At 33.7% G+C, this 21,138-nt stretch overlaps 1 protein-coding gene across 1 annotated transcript in view; it reads right to left on the bottom strand.

Moving 5' to 3' along the window:
• Window positions 1–1,937: 1,937 nt before the first annotated feature.
• LOC106106227 overlaps window positions 1,938–21,138 on the bottom strand; it is a 42,547-nt gene continuing 23,346 nt past the window's right edge. The window contains exons 2-8 of the mRNA XM_013286776.1: window positions 18,149–18,357; window positions 17,513–17,648; window positions 14,873–15,081; window positions 9,170–9,305; window positions 8,046–8,179; window positions 4,291–4,492; window positions 1,938–2,182 (exon numbers count right to left, since the gene is read on the bottom strand). Coding sequence (XP_013142230.1) covers window positions 2,097–2,182; window positions 4,291–4,492; window positions 8,046–8,179; window positions 9,170–9,305; window positions 14,873–15,081; window positions 17,513–17,648; window positions 18,149–18,357 — 1,112 coding nt within the window. The 3' untranslated portion in view covers window positions 1,938–2,096. The remainder of the gene's footprint in view (window positions 2,183–4,290; window positions 4,493–8,045; window positions 8,180–9,169; window positions 9,306–14,872; window positions 15,082–17,512; window positions 17,649–18,148; window positions 18,358–21,138) is intronic.

The raw sequence follows: 21,138 nt of genomic DNA, 5'->3' as shown, positions 1-21,138 counted from the left end.
TAATACTTCTAGTTATTTAGTTTTTTTTTTTTAATATAGGTGGAAAACGAACAAGCGGCCACCTGAATCCACCGAAATGGAAAGCGACCGCTGCCCATAAACGTCCGCGATTGCAGACGCGTTGCCTACCCTTAATTGACGAAGGAGGAGACGCAAATAAATAGGACATTTCCCCTTCCTATGCGTCTCCTATATCGTCGAGTCCACTTTTCTATCCTATCCTTTCCTCTTAAGAAAGAGTGGAAAGGGACTAAAATTAGGTCTCCGGCACCACATTCATCAGACGAAGCGCGGAATTGCTTCCACTTCACGCCTGTTTTCTGTGTGTTCGTTGTATAACACCGGGCGAGCCGACCCATTCGTGCGAAGATGTTAAAGCGGGCTCTACTACTGTCAAACTAGTTAATTTTTAAGCTATAATAATGTGATTGGCTGTTTAAATTTTGGTGTTTTTGTTTCCTAGTGGTTAAGTTTGATTTATTGTTAATTAACTTATCTATAAGCTTTATGCTTCCACTGTTAAAGAACTAGGTCTACTATATTACTACTATTAGTAACTATTAGTATAACTTACTAGCTTCTTACTTACTAGCTTTATGTTGTTTTTTGTGGAAAAAAGTCCTAATTATTTATTTATGTCATGGACATCTTCTTTTCTTTGTTCAAAAATAATTATATGGTTATTACTAGCTCTGCTAATCTAAGTGTTACGTCGTAAAATTTGTTTTAAAATTTTACAATTGTATGCTCAATTAATTTTGCTTTTGGCATGAAAGAACAAATCCATTATTCCCTGCGGTAATTTAGTACTCAGAGAAAGCGAAAACCTTGAAACAATTGAAATAATTACTTCATAACGACTTTCAATTCTGAAATTATTTGTATTTGAAAGAATTGTTGGCAAGATACCAATTTTTTGATGCTATAAATGAAAAATATTGAAGTTATCGTTATCAGAGTGTGTCGATGGAATTGATTATTTTGCTCATTTAAAGCCTGCTCAGTTTTATCTGACAGATTTCTCTGATCAGTCCAATTATTACTTATCTATCAATATGATGTTATTTGACTGTCACAATTAAATCGAAAACATCTCGTTGTAAATATAATTATGTGCTCCATTACAGTTAGGGTGCAATTTCACGCCGCATTCATGGTGCAAGAGTCACCCGCATGCGAGAACCGCTTTCATTGGTTATTACGACCTGTATGTGTACAGCTATATTACTTACTTTTACTTACCACACATGATGCTCGTCGATAGAGTCCCGCCTTATACTTGCTCTACAACGACCGATCATATTTATCAGTCGTTACCCGCATGCGGGGATTCCCCGCATGCTTGATATTTTCGAATCAAATTGTATTTAATGTTGGTAGTTTATTGTATCGTCGATAGTAAGTGGGAAGTGAATTTAATTCTTCAACTGTACTACAATTGTATGACGCGGCAATAAAGCCCGCCTGTGCCGTGAATGAACTTTTTAATTACATTTCATCCTGTGTTGCCTGTGTACAACACATGTTTTATTTTACCAAACAAAGCTACCACTCTAAATTTTTTTCGATGTCACTTCCTTTACTCGGTTAACAAAATATGCAAAAAATTGTTTTAAAACTTGTTAACAATTTATTTTTTATCTTTTAGAATATGCATAGTATAGCAAATTAAATGTGGATAAAAAAATTGGCAACTAAACAGTGTCTGTTTTTTAGAGTAATCTTACCAATATAATAAATGCGAAAATTTAGATAGATGGATGGATGTTTGTTAGAGGTTATAGACTAAACTGCTGAACGGGTTTTGATGTCATTTGGCATAGATGTAGAGGTTAATCTAGAAGACATAGGCTACTTACTTTTGTATTAAATCCAGGCGGACAGAGTTGCGGGCGGAAGCTATAGATTCAAAAGGATATAAGAAATAAAACGATATATCCGACGTATAATTTGTATTAAATCAACAATAATCTTAGTCTTACATTCTTTGGTATATCAGCTCGTCTTTAGGTACAATTAACTATAAATTCAACTTCACATTACCTCGATCTGATTTACACAACTAATAAATTAAACTATTTTATACAATTCTATATTTATTTCAAGTTAACCCATACGACAATGTATAGCAATAGAAGGACTTGGCACGTTTGCAGCTTGGCCGCGGAACCTGGTGACGTCACTGGAAAGAAAAACCCATTGAGAGGAATATTTTAAAATATATTACTGGCAAATTGTTATTTAACAATAGCGAATGGGTCGTTCGCATTCGGAACTTATTTTATTGTTCGTAGTTGAATTCTCGCTTATTGGTCGCGATGACCTATATGTGGATTTATACTTCAAATATATCGGATTTTGAAGATATTTTTATCGTATAACCAAAGATTTGTATAAACGTATAAACAAAATTTTTTCACAGGTGATTTCTCTGACAAATACTACATCAGTCATCAATCATCATCAAACTTGACAAGTTTATCGTGTCCTTGTATTGACACTTTACAAAATTATAATATTGCACCGACAGAAATGTAGGGACTCACTGGCGACAGTTAGCGTTCACACTGTGCTAGTTCATTTCCAGTTATAGGGCGCTACTATACTGGCCAAGTTAACTGCGCATTACAGTGAAACGATGACGTCAAAGATTAAATCCATCAATTTATAATCTGACTAGGTGATTTACAAAGAAGAAATATAGATTCACAATAGCGAGGAAAACATCAGTTTCTGTTGTCTTGTTTCTGCAAACCCTTTTGACTAAGGATTCGTTAACACCAGTAATAACTGCGCAGTAAATTTATAACATCCTTATGGTAATATTTTAAATGAATTTGACGAAATCCCGTTACCACGTTCGTGGCTTTTCCAAGAACAGCAACATTGTGAAACTACCGTATAAATATAGAATCCAAGTGAATTTGTGTTTCTAACATTATCTCGTGTTTGAACATCTAAGAGCGGACGTACACCTTTGACTAAACTATCGCACTACTGTTGCGCGATACTTTTTCAGCCAATAAAATTGTTTAGTTGCACAACTAAAAATCGATTATATGCGCACCTCCATATAAGCTCATAGGAATCAAAGTAAGACTAAACAGTTGTGCGAGTTAGTTAAAGTTCGCGCGCTCTAAATGTGAATTTAATAAAAAAATATATAGGGTATAACTTAATATGTCCCAGTTCAATTGCATGATTTCTTATAAAAACAGTACCAACCTAAACCATTTAAACTATTATTCTAATATCTTACCAGTATTATAAATGCGAAAGATTAGATGGATGGATGTTTATTAGAGTTTGTACCCTAAACCGCTGAACGGATCTCGATGAAATTTGGCATAGACGTAAATGATAGTCTGGAAGAAAACAGGCTACTCATTTTTATTTTAATTCCAAACGGACGGAGTCGCGGGCGAAAGCCAGTTAAAATATAATAAAACTAGCTACAGTACCTAACCTACAAAGTATTACACTATTACATTCAACAACCACTGAACTGTCCTACACGCGTCGATTCTAAATGTATTATGACTGAACAACGGTTCAGTGTTTGTAGGAAATTGTGTCCGTCAATGAGCCGGGAGCAATAATTTACTGAGCTTCAATGGGCTCTTTGCTAAGATCTTATTATCTGTTTCCTCTCGCATTGGCCGGAGATCTTTTACCGTTCATACCCACATTGTGTTAAAGATAAGATTTTGTGACGTCATCCCTATTTGATATCGCAATTATGTTCATCAGCTTGAAATATGCATTCATTACAATGTTATATATTGTTAAATAGGTTTTCTATTCGGTGATCAATATACTAAAGCCCACTACACACGCTCAGTATAATCTGACAAATTCATCTGAACAGTCCGATTGTTCTGATAAAACTGAACATGTGCAACGAGCTTTAGTAGATTTTTTTAACGAATTTAAAACTTTTCTAACGCACAATTTCACCTAGACTCTATGAAAGTGATAGCTTAAAAATGACGTCATTGTCAGATAAGGTAACAAAATCAGATATTTCCATCACATATTTTACACGTTCGATTGTTATCAGTTATACAATATGGTGTGATCGGCCCTAAACTTAGTAATGTTATAAATGCAAAAGTTTAGATGGAAAGATGCTTGACAAGGTTTGTAGACTAAACTATCTATTAAACGGATCTCGACGAAGATATAGACGTGGAGGATAGTCTGGAAAAACACATAGACTACTCATTTTAAATTTCACGAACGTAGTCGCGGGCGAAAGTTAGTGAATAAATATACTCCTTAATATCTTACCTCGTTCAATTTTAGGATCACTGTTAGCTGAATAGAGTGCGACAGCTGAATTATCTCTATAAAGTTCTCCGAGCTTGGCCTCGCAGCGCAGTATGGGAGCGCCGCGTTCGTAATGAGCCGGCCATAGTTGTATCTGGACGTATTGTTCTGAACGGAACAGTCCCTCCGCTGCCGGTTGCACGTTATACATACCAGGGGAAACCTGGCAAATAATGTATTTTAGTCAAATATATAGTTATCCGTGTAAAGGATTACAATTAAGAAATAACCTTTAAATAAGAAATGTCAGAATTCATTAATTATAAATTGAATTAAGCATAATTAAACCTAAATCTCCTAAAAGGAAAACCAAAGATACCATAAAATATTAAAATACAGTCGAACTTGGATAAGTTAGAATTGGTTAAGTGAGAAACCTCTATGACTTAGAATTATTGTCCTCTCCCAATAGACGAGCTTCGTAAGTAAAAGATTTCTATAAGCAAAAAAAAAAAATTCGCGTTCAACTTACGCTTATCCAAGTTTGATTGCAGTGGTTGATTACACTCAGATGTTTTAGATGCAAATTAATGGTCAGTAAACTATCATCAGTAAAAATAACGTACAAAAATGTTAAAACTTCATATCTAAACAAAGAACTAAAGAAATTGTATTATGTTCGCAACATTAAATATGTAAACAAGGCCCATTTCAATCACTATCTATCAAAGACAACGAAACTCATAACTTTAATATGAATCCAGCAAAAAAAAGTGTCGACAAGAAATTCCGCGCGGAATACAACGTACATTTCCAGCAAAACAATCTCATACGGTACAAGGAGAAATTTCAATCATAATAAAACTTTCACGAACATAAAGTCAGCGGAGTGTGTTATGTTTACAAAAAAATATGATATCAGTAAAGACCGCTACACACGCTCAGTTTTATCTGACAGATTTATCTGAACAGTTCGATCGTTCAAATAAGTGTAAGAAAATTGGAAGCTGTTCAGTCCTCTGCTTTGCTTACGTTAGATTTATCTGAACTATACAACGCTTTAGATATATCTGTCAGATAAAACTGAGCATGTGTACGGGCTTTATACTAACTGTGATATGTTACTATGTATACTGAGATCTGATTTATTTTATTAGATTATCTCATTTTTATTTCATTACTGCTATAAAGATAGAGTAAACGTTAAGGATTCCGCGAACATTTTAGATACCATATCTAATCCATGTTTCTAAGATTGTCACTTAATCTAAGGCTAATGGTGTATTTTCCTTAAATCTAAGCTAACATATTTTTAAGAATGTTTTTATTGTCCCATAACTTAAAAGTAGATTAAGTTCGATTCGTATTATCTCGAAAAGTGAGTCGAAAGATGACAGATATGTTTAAATTTAAACGAAGGTAAAATTTAAATTGTTCATACAAGTTAATTAATGTTAAGCAAAAACAGGTAGTAATTTTAAAAGAATTAAGCTTTACGTTCTCGTAAAATAAACTTTTTTATCCAGCAATGAACTGAATGAGGGCTTATGTTTTTGTTTTGCGTGCTTAATTAAAACATAACGTATGGCACTTAGTTTATTTTATTTTCGCATTTTTAATACAAATCCAGTTTTACGTGATTACTTAAAATTATGTGTTTCTAGAATGCAAGCTTATTTTTATTTATATGAAAATATTAACATAATTCTTGTTTACGTGCGTCTAAATTTTAATGTTCGCGGTTTTATTTACTTTTTAGTCCAATACATAGTTATTTATTTTAAATTGCGATATACAAAAAAATATGTTACCACGTTTTTAGGGAAAATAACATTTTGTTCTACAAAAATGGCAACAGTAAAATTTTACTATATTAACAAAATTAAGTCAAAAAAGCAACACAAAGTAGACATTTCAACAATAAGGACTAATTCCACGGCCGTCATTTAAACACGATACGGGAGCTAAAATAATTTGTTTTACTTCAATGAATTTTCGCAAGTGGCTCCAGCGTTTATACAAGGCAAGCGGTTTGTTACATACATTGCCATTTTGTGGCCAACCCGTATAACGGTCGGCTCGCCTCAGGCGATTTGGGGGAGCACAGAATTAGAATAATTAAACATTCTATATGCGAAAAATCATGTTAAAAGAAACGTAAAACACGGTACGGTATAAATTTTCAAAGAACCTAAAAAGGGTAATATATTTAGTATATTTTAACTTCTTATAAACGACTGATAAGTTAAAACTTTGCCTACACACGCATAGATATGACTTAACATTTCGATTTTTTATTACTGAAAGGGTCAAACGAGCGAAGAGACCATCAAGTTGATCAACGACCCCCATGGACATCGACTTTCATTTAAAACTGTCAGATTTTTTTTCCATCTTACGTAATTTTATTTTCACAAAATTTCTGTTTCATAAATTGCTTCATAATACGTGATACTATTACGTCTTGAAGAACAATTTTGGAAATCACAAGTTTTTGACAAAAAACTTAAAAGCTTTGTCTGTAATGCGAGGAAACGCTAGTTTCTAATTCAGTTTTTGTGAATAAAATATTAATTAAATGTTGACGTTAAGTTGTAAGTGAATAAGTTTCCGAAAGAAGCTTAAATTTCTCTTGTAATTGGGTAAGTTCTTGTTCCAAAAGAGCATCGAATTTAATACAAATTGCTTTCATAGTTTCTTGAACGATGTTATAGTCAATTTTCTTTGGAATTTATAAAATGAACTAAAACTCATTTTACGGAACCAAATGTTATTACGATGCAATTTAACTTCAAACTTCTTATTTTAAATTAATATAGCACAACGCTTTTTAATGAAAGCGGAGTAGTCAGATATGCATTTCTCATTATTTAATAGTATAAGATGACAAAAGAGAAACCGGAATTCGCCAAAATATCGAAGTGACCGCTACACAAAGATGCTTTCCCTACCTTAAATCAACAGAGGAGAAAACGCATAGAACGAGGATGATTCTCCCCCTATGCGGCTCATCCTCAAACTCTAACTCTCCCCTTTAGATTGAAATACTCTTTCATATATTTTAGATTCCTAAATTAGATTTTTAAGGTACACAAATCAGTATCAGAAAACTAAATAAAGTAACTCGAAGAATTTTACACTCGAAAATTTTAAAGGGTTCCAAGATCATATCAACGGTTCCTAGAATTCATGTGAGCATTTTGCGGTTTTATATTCGGTATGAAATTACACGTGTGTGAAATTTACACAATGTCTGCGGTATTTCAAACCTCGACTGGAATTAAAATTGCGAGCGTCATTTTTAACATTTGTTTTTTTTTCGTGAATTTAAAATGTGCTCCTGTTTACATAAATACAACGTTTTTAGAAACCACAGATTTGCAGAGAATTATTAATTGAATAACATAGAATATTACTGAAATATTTGAAGACACAAAAATATAAATCCAGAAGAAATGGTTTTGAAAAATCGAATTGTAATTCATAGTAAAATAATTTTTACATTATAAAAAACAGATTAAATACCCTTTTCTTATACGAAAAGGAAGAGAAGTGGATTTGACTGTGGAGGGCACTCATAGGAAGGGGAAAAATCTACTTTTCTACCGAAAATCTTACTAATAACTAATAAACGCACATCTTCGTAACCCTAACATATAAGATTCAAGCGGATTATGCAGTGTTAGCATTCGCGATAAGTGGGAACCTTAGTTGGTACCTATACAGCAAGGAAGATAGATTTATTATAACAAGCCAATAGTAATCTTTTAACTCACCGGTATATCATTGACGTAAAACGTGAGTTCGGAAGGCGGGCGACTCGGACCCGAAGTACAGTTAGCTCGCAGGATATCTCCAGGCATGTAGTAATGTTGACTTGTGTGGATCACAGGAGAAGATGGAGGTAATACTGTTTATAATAAAAAGAATACAATTGACCTAGTCATCTTACTAATATTATAAATGCGAGTTTAGGTGGATGGATCTTTGTTAGAGTTTGTAGTCTACACGGCTGAAAGGATTTCGATGAAATTTAGCATAAATATAGAGGATAGTCTGGAACAACACATAGGCTACTTACTTTTGTTTTTAATCTCAAGCGTCGCTGATGAAAGTCTTTTTTTTTTTACTTTTGGAATATTGACTACTAACTTGAATAAAGTCATGAAATACAGGAATATGAGAATCATCATTTAGTAGTAAATAAAACACAAAAACGTAACACTTAAGTTGTTGAAGTAAACACGGGTTTGCACCTCATTGCAGGTCATTGTACTACTTGACACTGTTCGCGGGAGAGTACGAACAAGTTGAAACAGACAGATTTTATACTTTATGCTTAGCTATTCTAAAACAAACATTTAACTGTAACTTTAAACGTTCATTGTTATTTTTAATGCCACCTAAAATCTAAATCAACAAAGCATTGACTTCACACACTGGACTAAAACTTCGGTTTTCAAAATCAGCGAAGCCCGTTTTAAAAAAAACCCTATGTAACTTATCTTAACTTTACTTATTACTTATATTTATTGTTTACAATGAGCAAGCTAGCCCTTGACTCCAGGCTCCAGGGTGTTAAATGATATTTTCGAAATGTACTTGCAAACTTAATGAATTCCTATCATGTAAGCAAAAAAAAACTAATATTGCAAAGAGGAAAGATTTGTATTTTTGAATTTTTGTATGTATTGAAATAGCTCAGACCTGGGTCGATTTCACAAACACTTTCACCATTGAAAAGCTAGGTTATCCTGAGTAACATAGGCTATAGCCTAAAAAAATAGTAAAAAATACTGAAAAAATGTTTTTTACTATTTTTTAATTTCATGCGAACAAAGTCGCGAGCAACATCTAGTTAGTCATAAAAAGGTAAAGGATAAAATTCAACGTAACTTACCAACAACCTCCATATTGTTGGACACAATAGATGTTGCAAAGGACGGCGCATCGGCTGTCACCTCACAGCTGAAGTTCCCAGAGAGACCAAAACTCACCCGCGTCAGCACCACTTGGCTTTGATTAGATCTGGCCAGCTGGAACAAATGTATACTATGACGATAATGTCCTCCGTGACGTAACCGTTAATGGCGAACCTTGCTAATTACAAGATAATATCGAACTTAGTTTAAAAGGTACAATGCATATTATAACCTGCAAACGTTTAATTACAATTTTCTATTAAAATGAACTAGTATGACGGTTCTGTTAAAGCACATGGTTGGTCAATCTTACAATTTATGTGATGCGGGCTGTCAAAGAGCTTTGAATTCTTAATTAAAAAAACCGTGTTGGCGTTTTTGACTTTTCAAATTTATTACTTGTTCTACTTTATCAATGTTTGTCAAAAATGTTTGCTATATTTTAATTTAAAAAAAAATTAGTGCGAAAAACTTTTAGCATACAAAAAACTACTTTAACATTCAATCTTGGACGATCAACATTTTTTTTTCATCAAGCGTAGTACAATTTTCTCTAGGCTTATCACATACGGAGGCAAAAAGGCAAAACACGATAGATTACGGTCCGTTTTCAGACAGACCGCTGTTATTAATGTCGGATATAACCAGTAGAAGCTGAGCTCTAATACAATACAAAATAAAAACAACACGGTAGCTGGTAAATGACCCATCGGGTTATTATCGCGAAACAAGAGTTCGTGATAAAGGAGTTGGATTTATGAACATCTGCCGCGTAGCGAAGAAATATGGCAGAGTTACGTAAAAAATCGCTTACTAACTGCTTTGAGAAAACAGAAAACATACTTTATAACGAATTTTCGTTGTGGAAAACAAAGTATTTATCGTTAATTTTTTGAACTCTTAGAATAAAAATATAATCGAATGAAAACTCACATATCAAATATAGATAACATAATTTATATCTATACTAATGTTATAAAGATTTGAACTTTTTGATATAATGAAATAACTCCGAAACTACTAGGCCGATTTCTAAAATTCTTTCACCATTGGAAAGATAATTTATCTGTGAGTAAGATAGGCGATATCTTTTATTATTTTTCAATTTCACGCGCACAAAGTCGCGAGCAACAGTTAGTTTTTAATATGTCCCTTCTATGTAATAAAATAGTACTATATATGTACATAAGTAATGACGATTTGGTTAAAACATCTTTTTCGTTAGTCTCTATATTGTAAGAAGTTTCTTTCAAACTGTCTACTATTAGATATTTTGAGTTATGCCCGTCCCTTACATTCACTATATCGTTAAAGAAGGATAAAGGAACATGCTTACCGCCTGCAGCTATTCAACGAACGTGTTACTCGATGTGAAGTATTTCAGGTCAAGGGTTACAAGTACGATGAATACATTCTAGCATCGACACTAGAAGGAATTTTACCTCTACATTTCTATTATAGAAGCGAACATTTAAGGAAATATAAGAACAGGATATTTTTATTTGTGTTATAATATGGCAAACCAGCAAGCGGCCATCTTTTCTACTTAAGAAAACGGTGGAAAAGAAGGAAAGGGTGGAAGGCACATTCATCTGACGAAACGCAGAATTGCTCCCACTTCACGCCTGTCTTTCGTGTGGTCGTGGTATGTGCACCAGACGAGCTGGCCCTATAGTATGAAATGCTTCCTTGCATACCACTAATACGCCTCGTACACTCTTATAAACTAGCATGCTAACTACTAATCTATATTATTAGGTGTATTCCCGCTTATCTAGCGGTCTCTGATTCGAGTCCGGTATAGTACGATGAATTAGTGTTTTCGTAGTTAAGTACTGATGTGTTCAGTTGGTCATGATACATGCCAGCTTTGTAAATGCTTACCCACCTAATTGTTGAACACCCTTTTGGTTGAACACTGATACTGTTCAACATAATCATAGTTAAAGAACATTATTTTAATAATCTGCTTACATTGGTGATATCAAAGGTTACTGTCAATTACTTACGTTAAGAAAGTTGTATCTTAGTTAAAAGACTGCGGTGAAAGACCGTAACATAAATAATGTTTAGGAAGACAGGGCAGTCAAGTGCTTTATTGCCCCATTACCATTAATCATAATTTACGTTTAGACCCATCTTAGGGTGAAGTAAGATCGATAACTCTTTTACAATGGACTGTTGACTAAATTATCTTTCTAAGACATACGGGTATTTAAATAAGCTAAAAAAAAATAAGCACAAATTATCATAACCAGATAGATACTTAGAAAATATTTGATTTGATTTTCGAAATTAGACAATTGCATATAGTGTAAAAATGTTCGTCACTTTAAAGGAACTAAAGAGCCAATACTTTTGAAAACGAAATCACATACGTTTAAAATGGAACCTTATTCTTATATACATTAAGTATACATTTACATGCAAATTTCTATTACTTTGTAAAGATACTCCTCGACTTGATAAAGGAACGACTGCAATATGACGAAGGTTTTCCCACCTTAGTTTTACAAAGAAATCTTTTTTATTAGTGAAATAAAAAACGTGTAAAAGGAAAACTGTTTTAAAGGAAAATTATTACATAAGGTGACAAATAAGAGAACGGCCTATAGTCGCAGAAAAGGCGTAGCGTTGCCTACCCTTAAATAGCGAAGGAAGACTCGCATGTAAAGAAGTTAATCTTTCTATGCTTGTCCTCCACCATCAAATTATCTTTACCTTCCCATCCTTTCCATATAAAGTTGGGAAAGGAAAGGGACTTAAAAACGGCTCGTGCCGAGGCTCCTGAGGGAGCCCTCGAGCTTAGTTACTCAAAAACGAGGTTTAGGCTAAGCGCCATCTGCGCTCGGCCACCTCAAGCCCGGTGAATCTGTAAATGCCTCTTCAAGGCAAACAGTGGCCATTCAGTCACAAAAAAAAGGGACTTAAATTTACTACTAGGTACTAGGTACGTAAATAATATTTTAATCAAGAAAAATCTAATCTTAATAACAAAGGAGTTAAACGTGCACAATAACGTTGTTATAGAATATTGTTTGAAAGCGTTCAACCGAGAAAGCTATGTAATCGCGTATTATAAAATGAAGCAGATTAATTAACTGCTATTACAGGATTTTCATGTTTGAAGTTTACAGTAAGAGCACACATTTGACTAAACCATCGCACACCTGTTGTGCGATTGTCGATTGTTTTGCAACCAATTCAACTGTTTAGTTGCACTATTAAAAAATTAAGTAGTGTACCTCCATATACTCATAAGTATCAAAGCGAGACTAATCAGTTGTGCGATAGTTTAGTTTCACGTGTTAGCTCTTAATGAAAGATATAAGTGAAAGTTAAAATTACCAGAATGATGTTAAGAATACTCAAATATGAAAAATGCATATTTTTAATTCTGTTTGTGGTAATAAAGATTTAAGTCAATAAGTAAACGTTAACCTCAAAATGACTGTAACTGAACAGTGAAAGAGATTATTGCAATAACTATTTTAAAGGGCAAAATTATTGCAAAGAGCTATGGGGTTAGAACTTGGCAAAATCTAAGTATTTCACCATTTGTATTCATCTTAATTTTTAATGTACTATATTTAATCTAATCGCTTCATCTTACATTTTACGGAATTACATTTGAGTTTGTGATAGGAATTTAATTAATTTAGAAAGCTGGCAAATTTTGTTAATAACAAGCCAATGATTAATAGTCGTCAAAATCTGCTTTATGTTTTGATTTGTTTAATAAATTGACGTAGCAAATAACATTATTACAAAGCTGTTTCTGAATGTAATTGAATTTACTCCATAATACTTGTAAAATTCTGTTCGTTTATGATATTGACTAGCTGTTCCCGTGCGACTTCATCCGCATAAATTATGAAAATTTTATTTTGTTGTTTACATCTGTCAAATTATCAATTACAAATGTCAAAATGTAAACGAAGACCTTGCTCCCTTGATGTTGGCAGCAACTATGGTCTCTTTTTTTCACCCCCTAAGTTTAATGCCCTGAAAATATATAGCATAAAGCGTGACGCACGTGTAGGGCTTTTAACTAAAAAAAGAATTATTCAAAAATTTGCTGTAATTGCTGACATCTTAGGCAACAAAGAAGTGTGTGTTTACGCTTTATTGTAATAGTATAGATATAGATTGACCTAAAAATTATTCTATCACTTAATTCTTCCCTCTTAAATAACATTCGAATGTAAGGAAAATGTGATATTTAAAAGTAATAGATATGCAAATAAACAGAAACTGAAATATCATAGGATATCATTTTGCTGTCAAAGAAAATTTGCCATATTTGCATGCAAAACTTTAAAGTGAGCAAACTTATATGTTTATTATGCTGTGAGCGTAGAACTTTACCTTACCTTTCCTTATTCAGAATTATATAAATGACATCTAGTTCATTGAATATATTAAACTATTCTTAACATAGTTACATTAAAACACAAGACACTGTTTACTTCCTTACCCTTATCTATCTATACTATTATAGTAAAGCGTAAACACACACTTCTTTGTTGCCTAAGATGTCAGCAATTACAGCATATTTTTGAATAATTCTTTTTTTAATAAAAAGCCCTACACTTACGTCAGGCTTTAGGCTATATATTTTCACGCTATTGAACTTAGGGGATAAATATCTTGATAAAAACCCTAATGTGGGAAAGAGACCATACGATACGAGCTGCCAACATCAAGAAGCAAGATTGCCATAGTAAGGTAATTGGTATTTTGACATTTGCAATTAATAATTTGACAAATGTAAACAATAAAATATTTTTTTATAATTTCCTGCAGATGAAGCCGCATGGGACCAGTTAGTGTAAAGATAAAATAGACAAAACAAGCCTCCATTATCTAAGAGTACGATTTTGGACAGATATTAAAAAGTTTATACCTAACATCGAAATGACTTCAATCAAGAAAAATATATGTCGGAGTTGGGTCTTTCTCCCCGACATCTTTGCTACCGAGTCTTGGTTTCGTGGTCGTCATTTGGGTGAAGTGCGAGCATTAAAACACTAGAGACACGGATTAACACAATATAATTCGGAATCTACACTTATCACAAAGCAAATCAACAAGCAAGACCGAGCAGCGGGTTCGTGGCACCCGCTCGTACCTCTACTACACTACTCTCCTCAATCGACTCGCCACTCTGCCAACACGCACCACAACATGTCACTACAAACGTCGCCCTCTAAGCACTGAACTGCGCCTCGATCCCGCTCGAGCTAATAAAAGCCACTCGAGCCGCTTGCTCTGCTCTTATTGGTCGTATGCAAGTTGACGTACTTTTAATTTTAAAAAGAACTAAATACAAATGACATCGAGTTTCTACTTTCGAGAAAAAGGAATTAAATTAATAATTTTATCTTAAACAATATTAAAACGCAAGACAATAACGTTTGTTACACATAAAGCAACAGTCAATTTATAGCTTCCTGCGACATATATAAATACTAGTTCCATTTATTTGATAACTTCAAGTCTTTCAACATACTAATATTATAAAAGCGAAAGTTTAGATTGGTTGACTGCTGTACAAATCTCAACGAAATTTGGCACATAAAGGATAGTCTGGAAGAACTAATAGGCTACTTTTGTTTCTTTTAATTCTTCACAGACGGAGTCGCGGGCGAAATCTAGTGTTTATAATAATTAATACTTACATCAACGTTAATTCCGGCGAATGGGAATATCTTGGTAGCGGGTTGTTCTGTAGGCGAGTATCGGTAGAACTCGTGTCTCCCCCTGTACCATTTGACGGAGTAGAGGGGGGCGTCAGTGAGCTCGTAGAGGCAGGCAAGCGTAGCGTCAGACCCGCGTTGTACGACCGGTGGAGAGATTCGTAGCTCCGTAGCTCGTAGACCTCCTATACCTGATTATAGATTTTAATCTATAGTACTTACCTAGTTATAAAAATCTCTTAAGACGACATTTAGAATTATTATACGAAATATTACGTGAGTGTAGCACTATTTGATCGCATCAATGTACATTTAATAAAAACAGATATGTCTAAACGATTTATTAAACACTAACAATCCCCCGCGACTCTTTCCGCGTGGAAAAAAAGCAAAAGTATGCAGCCTATATGTTCTTCCAGACTATACTCTATATATGACAAAATTCATCGAGATCCAGCCGTTAACGTTACAAATTAACAAACATCTATCCATCTAAACTGACTTAGTTTACTAAACAAATCTTATGTACATATTCCTAACAAGTAATACTAACGAAATAAATGAAGTTAGCAATGTTATCTTTGTTTTCAACAATAATATTAAACGTCGAAGCTACCCTAAAGGCATTTAGTATTAAAATGTAAAGATTAAACTAACATAGTTTAGTATAGATTATATTACTGATAGTACGTGATATATGATCGTGGGGAAATGAAAATGTCATAACTCCCAGACTCCCGTTTCTAGGAACACTATGAAAATTTAATGTCTCTCTAAGTTTCGTTATTGTATACGTCACTCATGTTTTAACTATGTCATCATTAATATATGTGCACAGGAGATAACTTGTGTTTTCGCTATACCGTTAAAAGTCTACAAGATAAATTTAAACTAATTGAAGGACTGTTCCTCTGAACCTCGATAACTCAAACCTTGGTAACTTAAAAACCTCTATAACTTCAAAAAGTAATATGTTCCCTTCCCATTTGAGCCCAAACACTCTATAACTTAAAATATTTTGTGTTTCCCTTAGACTTTAAATTATCTAGCTTCAACTGTATCTATTATAAAAGAGAAATTTTTGATAGATTGTAACAACAAACATGTTAGAGTTTTTAAACTGCAAGACGGATCTCGATGATAGATGTAGAACACAGTCTTTTTTAATTCCACGCGAAAAGTCGCGAGCGAACGCTAGTAATAAATAAGAGCAATCTACTCTTAATCTAAACATCTAAACAGTAAAGCAAAATGGAGTCGGACTTTTCACCCTATTAGACGCCTAATTCCCTTTTAGATTGACAAGTTAAGACGCAAATTGACTCCGGAGACTGAACTTCTTACAAAGCTTTCTGAACTAAAAGCATACCAAAACTGGAAGGTGAATTTCCGCACGTAGGAAGTTAGTCCGTAAGAATTTCCCTTTGTTTCGCTCCCTTTCATTTTGTTAGCAGAAACTGTTTAAGGGCAACAGACGGTTAGATTGGAATTGGTACGAGGAAAAAGTTTTAAATCGTCCCTATTTGTACGGACGCAAGCATTGTCTTGATCCACTCTATTCTGAAGGAATATCTATAACGTGATACGCTTTGTGTCTTAGTGGTTTAAATAGGGACCTGAAACCTCGAATAACCCACAAGACAACTAAACAAAAGACGGTACTAGATACAAGAAATGAGAATAAAATGTTGAAAAAAACAATTGAAGTACAATAAAAATATTTGAAAACAAATGCAAGCACTAATTGTGACGTAGATGTTCTAAATTTGAACTCAAGACTATTAAACTCAGTACACTATTTCTTTTAAAAGAAATAATTCTTATAAAATAAACCGAGAGGTAAAGAAAACCACGCACACTGCAAACTAAAGTTAGCTTGGATTTCCGACAAAACATCATATAATTGCAAATGTTGCTCTTATCTGAATCAAAGTCTCGTAAAAATGGCATTACTGGACAGATAAAACCCGGAATAGGAAAGTCCCGAACCGTTAGTACCTTTATCTAGCTGAGACTCAGCAGTTATTCCCCAAGTTATTGGATACGTACGCAAAATAATGTCATAAATAAAATCCACGCAAAACTTTTTATTTCAACGAATTACATTACAAAGCTAATGTAATTTTTGTATTCGATACAAACTCGCTTCGATGAAATCTCTATATATTTTTGTCTGTACAATTTATTAATGACAGTCTTCTTTCAAGTGAAAAGTCTACAATATTTTAAAGCACATTTCCGTGATTATCATCGCTTAGTAAAAGGTCAATGACTTGCAATTTTAAACTATGTAATTTTACAAGGACCAAAATTATATCCAGTATACCAAATACATACATAATGGGGTTTAAATACATCTTACTAATATTAAAAACGCGAAAGATTAGATGTATGGAGTTCGTAAGAGTTTACCGCCTAAGCTTCTGAAAAGATCTCGATGAAAGGCATTGTAGAGCAAAGTCTGGAAGAATACATTGGATAGTTTTTTTTAATTCCATGACACAGTCACAGGGAAAGCTAGCATGAGAGTATTTTATACTATCTTATGAACCCGAATTCTTAATCAAAATACTATAAGGATTATACGATTAGGTAAAATTTGAAGTGACTTATGTTACTTACCAACAACATCAAGCCTCCCCGTAGCGGTGTAGTGAGGGAAGGTGTGAGCATTTTGTATAACTTCGCAACTATAGTTCCCGCTGAGAATCGGAGTAACACGTAGTAATACTACATGTGTCTCGTTCGAATTAAGTCTCTGTTGAATGTATTATGTTAAAATTTTACGAGCTTGAGTTTAATTCTGCCTTCAGTTTATTCTTGATATTCAAGCGCCAATATCCTAATGGTTTGGGGTACGGACTACCGATCTTGCGGTCGAGGGTTCGAATCCCGCCATTCGACTGTCGTGAACCATATCCTAGCACAAGCCTAGAGCTTAGTTGGAATGGTTAAAATATTAGTAAATCAATAAAAATCTACTAATATTTTTAATAATAAAAAAACTGACGTAATTGTACAGAACATTATCATTATTTTCGTTTATCGAACTCTACGCTTATGGAACACAGATATAGAGTACAAAAATCTTTAGTCAGATTCTATTCTAGATCTGGTATTTGAATAGTTTACTATATCTATGTAAGTTTGTCACAAATATTACTTGTTAGATATTAAATAATTAATTAGAATAATAATAATTAAGAAAGTATCATTTATGTTTGTCTGTCTTCGAGAATTTCAAATGCTGAAACTTACATCAACTTTAACCCCACTAACGGGGGTAACTCTAGTCGTAGGAGATTCTAATGGTGTATATCTATAGAACTCCTGCGTACCCCTGTACCACTGTACGGAGTATATTTCACTGTCGTCTACTTGATGTATGCACGCCATTGTGACGTTTCTTCCTCGTTGAACGACCCGTGGTGTGATCCGGAGTTCCATGGTACGGAACCCACCGGCTTCTGTGGGCAAAGAATAAGAATTGTTAATAGAAGCTAATTTGATTTTATGACTATAACCAGCTTTCGTCCGCGACTCCGTCCGCGTATTATTAAAAAAAAGAAAGTAACCTGTGTTCTTCCAGACTATCCTCTACGTCTATTATTTATTTCATCGAAATCCATTCAGCCGTTTAGTCTACAAAGTCTACATCCATCCATCCATATAGTTAAATTATCAAACCGCTTCAAATGCTTCAAATGGATTTAGGAAATTTTACCTATGGGTGTTTTTCTTTGTCTTTCATGGCATTTGTTCCGTTTAAAAAAAAAAAAATCTAACTGTGTTTTAACAGCTAGTCGCAACAAATACACCAGGCGCAATAAAACCAACGTTTTTTACATTTTCGTTTTTTAAAAAAAGACATACAATAATGAACAGACGCTTTCAATAGGAACTAACGTAGGATTTAAATCCTAGAGGAGCATATCTCACATTCTGCGCTCGTTGTAACGTATTTTAATCCATATGCAACGGTTTTTAAGCTCCGACGGTCGCACGTGAATCAGGACTGAAAAAATTATTTCAACATCATTGTGATGCATGAGGTTCTGAGATTTCCAATAGTGGAATATATTACGAATTTGATCCCGGTAAAAATATTTTTTTTTAAATTAAATAAGCAGATTTTTTTTAAATACCTCAAGCAAAACATACTTCAATATTCCATGTCGTACTAAATGTACAATCACGGCTATCCGCAGTGTTTCAGTAACAAAATGCCTTATTCATTGTAACGAGACAAATTCCGCTTACAAACCAATAACGTATCAGTGAGATACGGGATTACGTTATAATAATAATATGCAATTAGCTGCATATGACTTCCTTTTTCCGTAGTCACATTTAAGGTAGAACACCGCCAGCTTCCCTGATTGTACATCATTGTAATTAAAAAATTAACTACGAAGTAATTAGGTAAGTATGTACAGTCTCGTCTTATTCGTTAGGAAAATACTGTTTAAACTGATTTCTCAGAACCGAAATTTATTATCTCAAACTTCAGCGTACGAGCTAAGTTTTCTTACTTTAAACAGAACTTGTACACTATACTAAGAGGTTATCAAGCTATCATGTTAGTCCTAAGTTTAAGTGTGTTCGTGTGTAGTTCGTTGTAAGTATAACATGTTTAATTTATGCTTACAAAGCTTAAGCCTATGTTGTTCCAGATTATGTTCTGCATGTGACTAATTTCATTGAGACCTAGTAAACGTAAAAGTTCTAAATACGTAGTAATATACGTCTTTCCATCCATCCATATTATTTATAACTAGCTGTTCCTGTGCGTCTTAATGCGCATGCAATTTTAAGAACTTTTTTTTTTTATTGTTTATATTTGTCATATTTTCAATTGAAAATTTAAAACCTTCCTTCCGTAATGTTGAAAGCTTGTAGTTTATGGTCCCTTTCCCACATTAAGGTTTTTTACAATTTATTTGCCCCCTAAATTTAATAGACTAAAAATATTTAGCCTAAAGCGTGACGTAAGTGTATGGCTTTATATTACAAAAAGAATTATTCAAAAATATACTATTTTTGCTGACATCTTACGCCACGAAGTATTGTGTGTGTACGCTTTATTAAATTAGTATAGACATCAGTACGATAGTGTATTTTTTTTAAATCTTATTAACGAAAAATTATCGAGTTTCTAATTTTAGTTAGACATCTATAGACAAAGAACACACTCAGAATATCTTTAACGTTACAAAAGAATAGAGTATATACAAATCGTGAGTAAAAAGTAAAAAGAAATACTGTCACTAAAATCCTCCATTTGTTTCACTGAACAATTCCAACCGTTTACACAAACTACAAAGGAAAAAACGAAGCCCAACAGCGTCTGAGCCGTTGCTTACGTACCGAGGATGGGAGAAATTTAATAACAGCCGGCGCAATTCTATTTGGCTCATAGAAAATAAAATAAACAGACCCCGAATAAATCCCTTACTAAACATCTTTAACTCGTCGACCAATAACACGACAATAACAGTTTATATCTAAACTTCCCCTTTTCTTATTGGCGTCGCACACCTGCTGCCATCTTGCAATATTCCTACTTGTACTTTTTTTTTCTTTTCCGATACGCTTTTGTTGCCAGCATTGAGTTGTGCACTTTTGACAGTTCAAATTGCTTATTGTAAGATAATAAAAATTGTTATATTGAGTTATTTTATAACAAAGAGAGAAATACCATATATAAATTAAATTCATTTTTTTTACAATTGTAAGTATGTTTTAGCTGACCCAACCTGAGGCAGTTTGATCCAAGATTCTTGATAATTACCCAATATTATAGGAACATTCCTAACTTGTTCTGCTTCTCCCGAAAGATAACCATTTTAAATAGAGCATCTTTTGAGCAAAATAGTCTTTACATGAACGTCCTTCAGTAGACTTATAAAACCTATCATAGACCTTCTTTATACTTACCTAACTAAATTTAATTTTTATTAACACGGTTGAATATATAAGTATAAGAAACAAAAAAAAAATAATCTAAATCTCTAGACTAAATAAAATCTTGAAGTCCCAATAAAAAAGTAAAACTGCACTCATTAATATTTTCTTAAAATAAAATCACTCGCGTTTTTAATTATTTGTTTTAAATTCATAAAACGGCGCGAACGCGCGGATGACGTCACGCACGCGTGATGCGTCGCCCGTACTCCGTTCCCCTCGCCTCCTCCCAGACCCAGACGCGCCAGCGTTGCTTCGCGACTCTCCGGGACGCTATTATGGAG

The sequence above is a fragment of the Papilio polytes genome, unplaced genomic scaffold, assembly GCF_000836215.1.
Source record: "Papilio polytes unplaced genomic scaffold, Ppol_1.0 DF822289.1, whole genome shotgun sequence".
In the NCBI taxonomy this organism is placed as follows: Eukaryota; Metazoa; Arthropoda; class Insecta; order Lepidoptera; family Papilionidae; genus Papilio; species Papilio polytes.
Note: the sequence above shows the minus strand (reverse complement) of the source record. Positions and strands in the feature narration are given on the sequence as shown.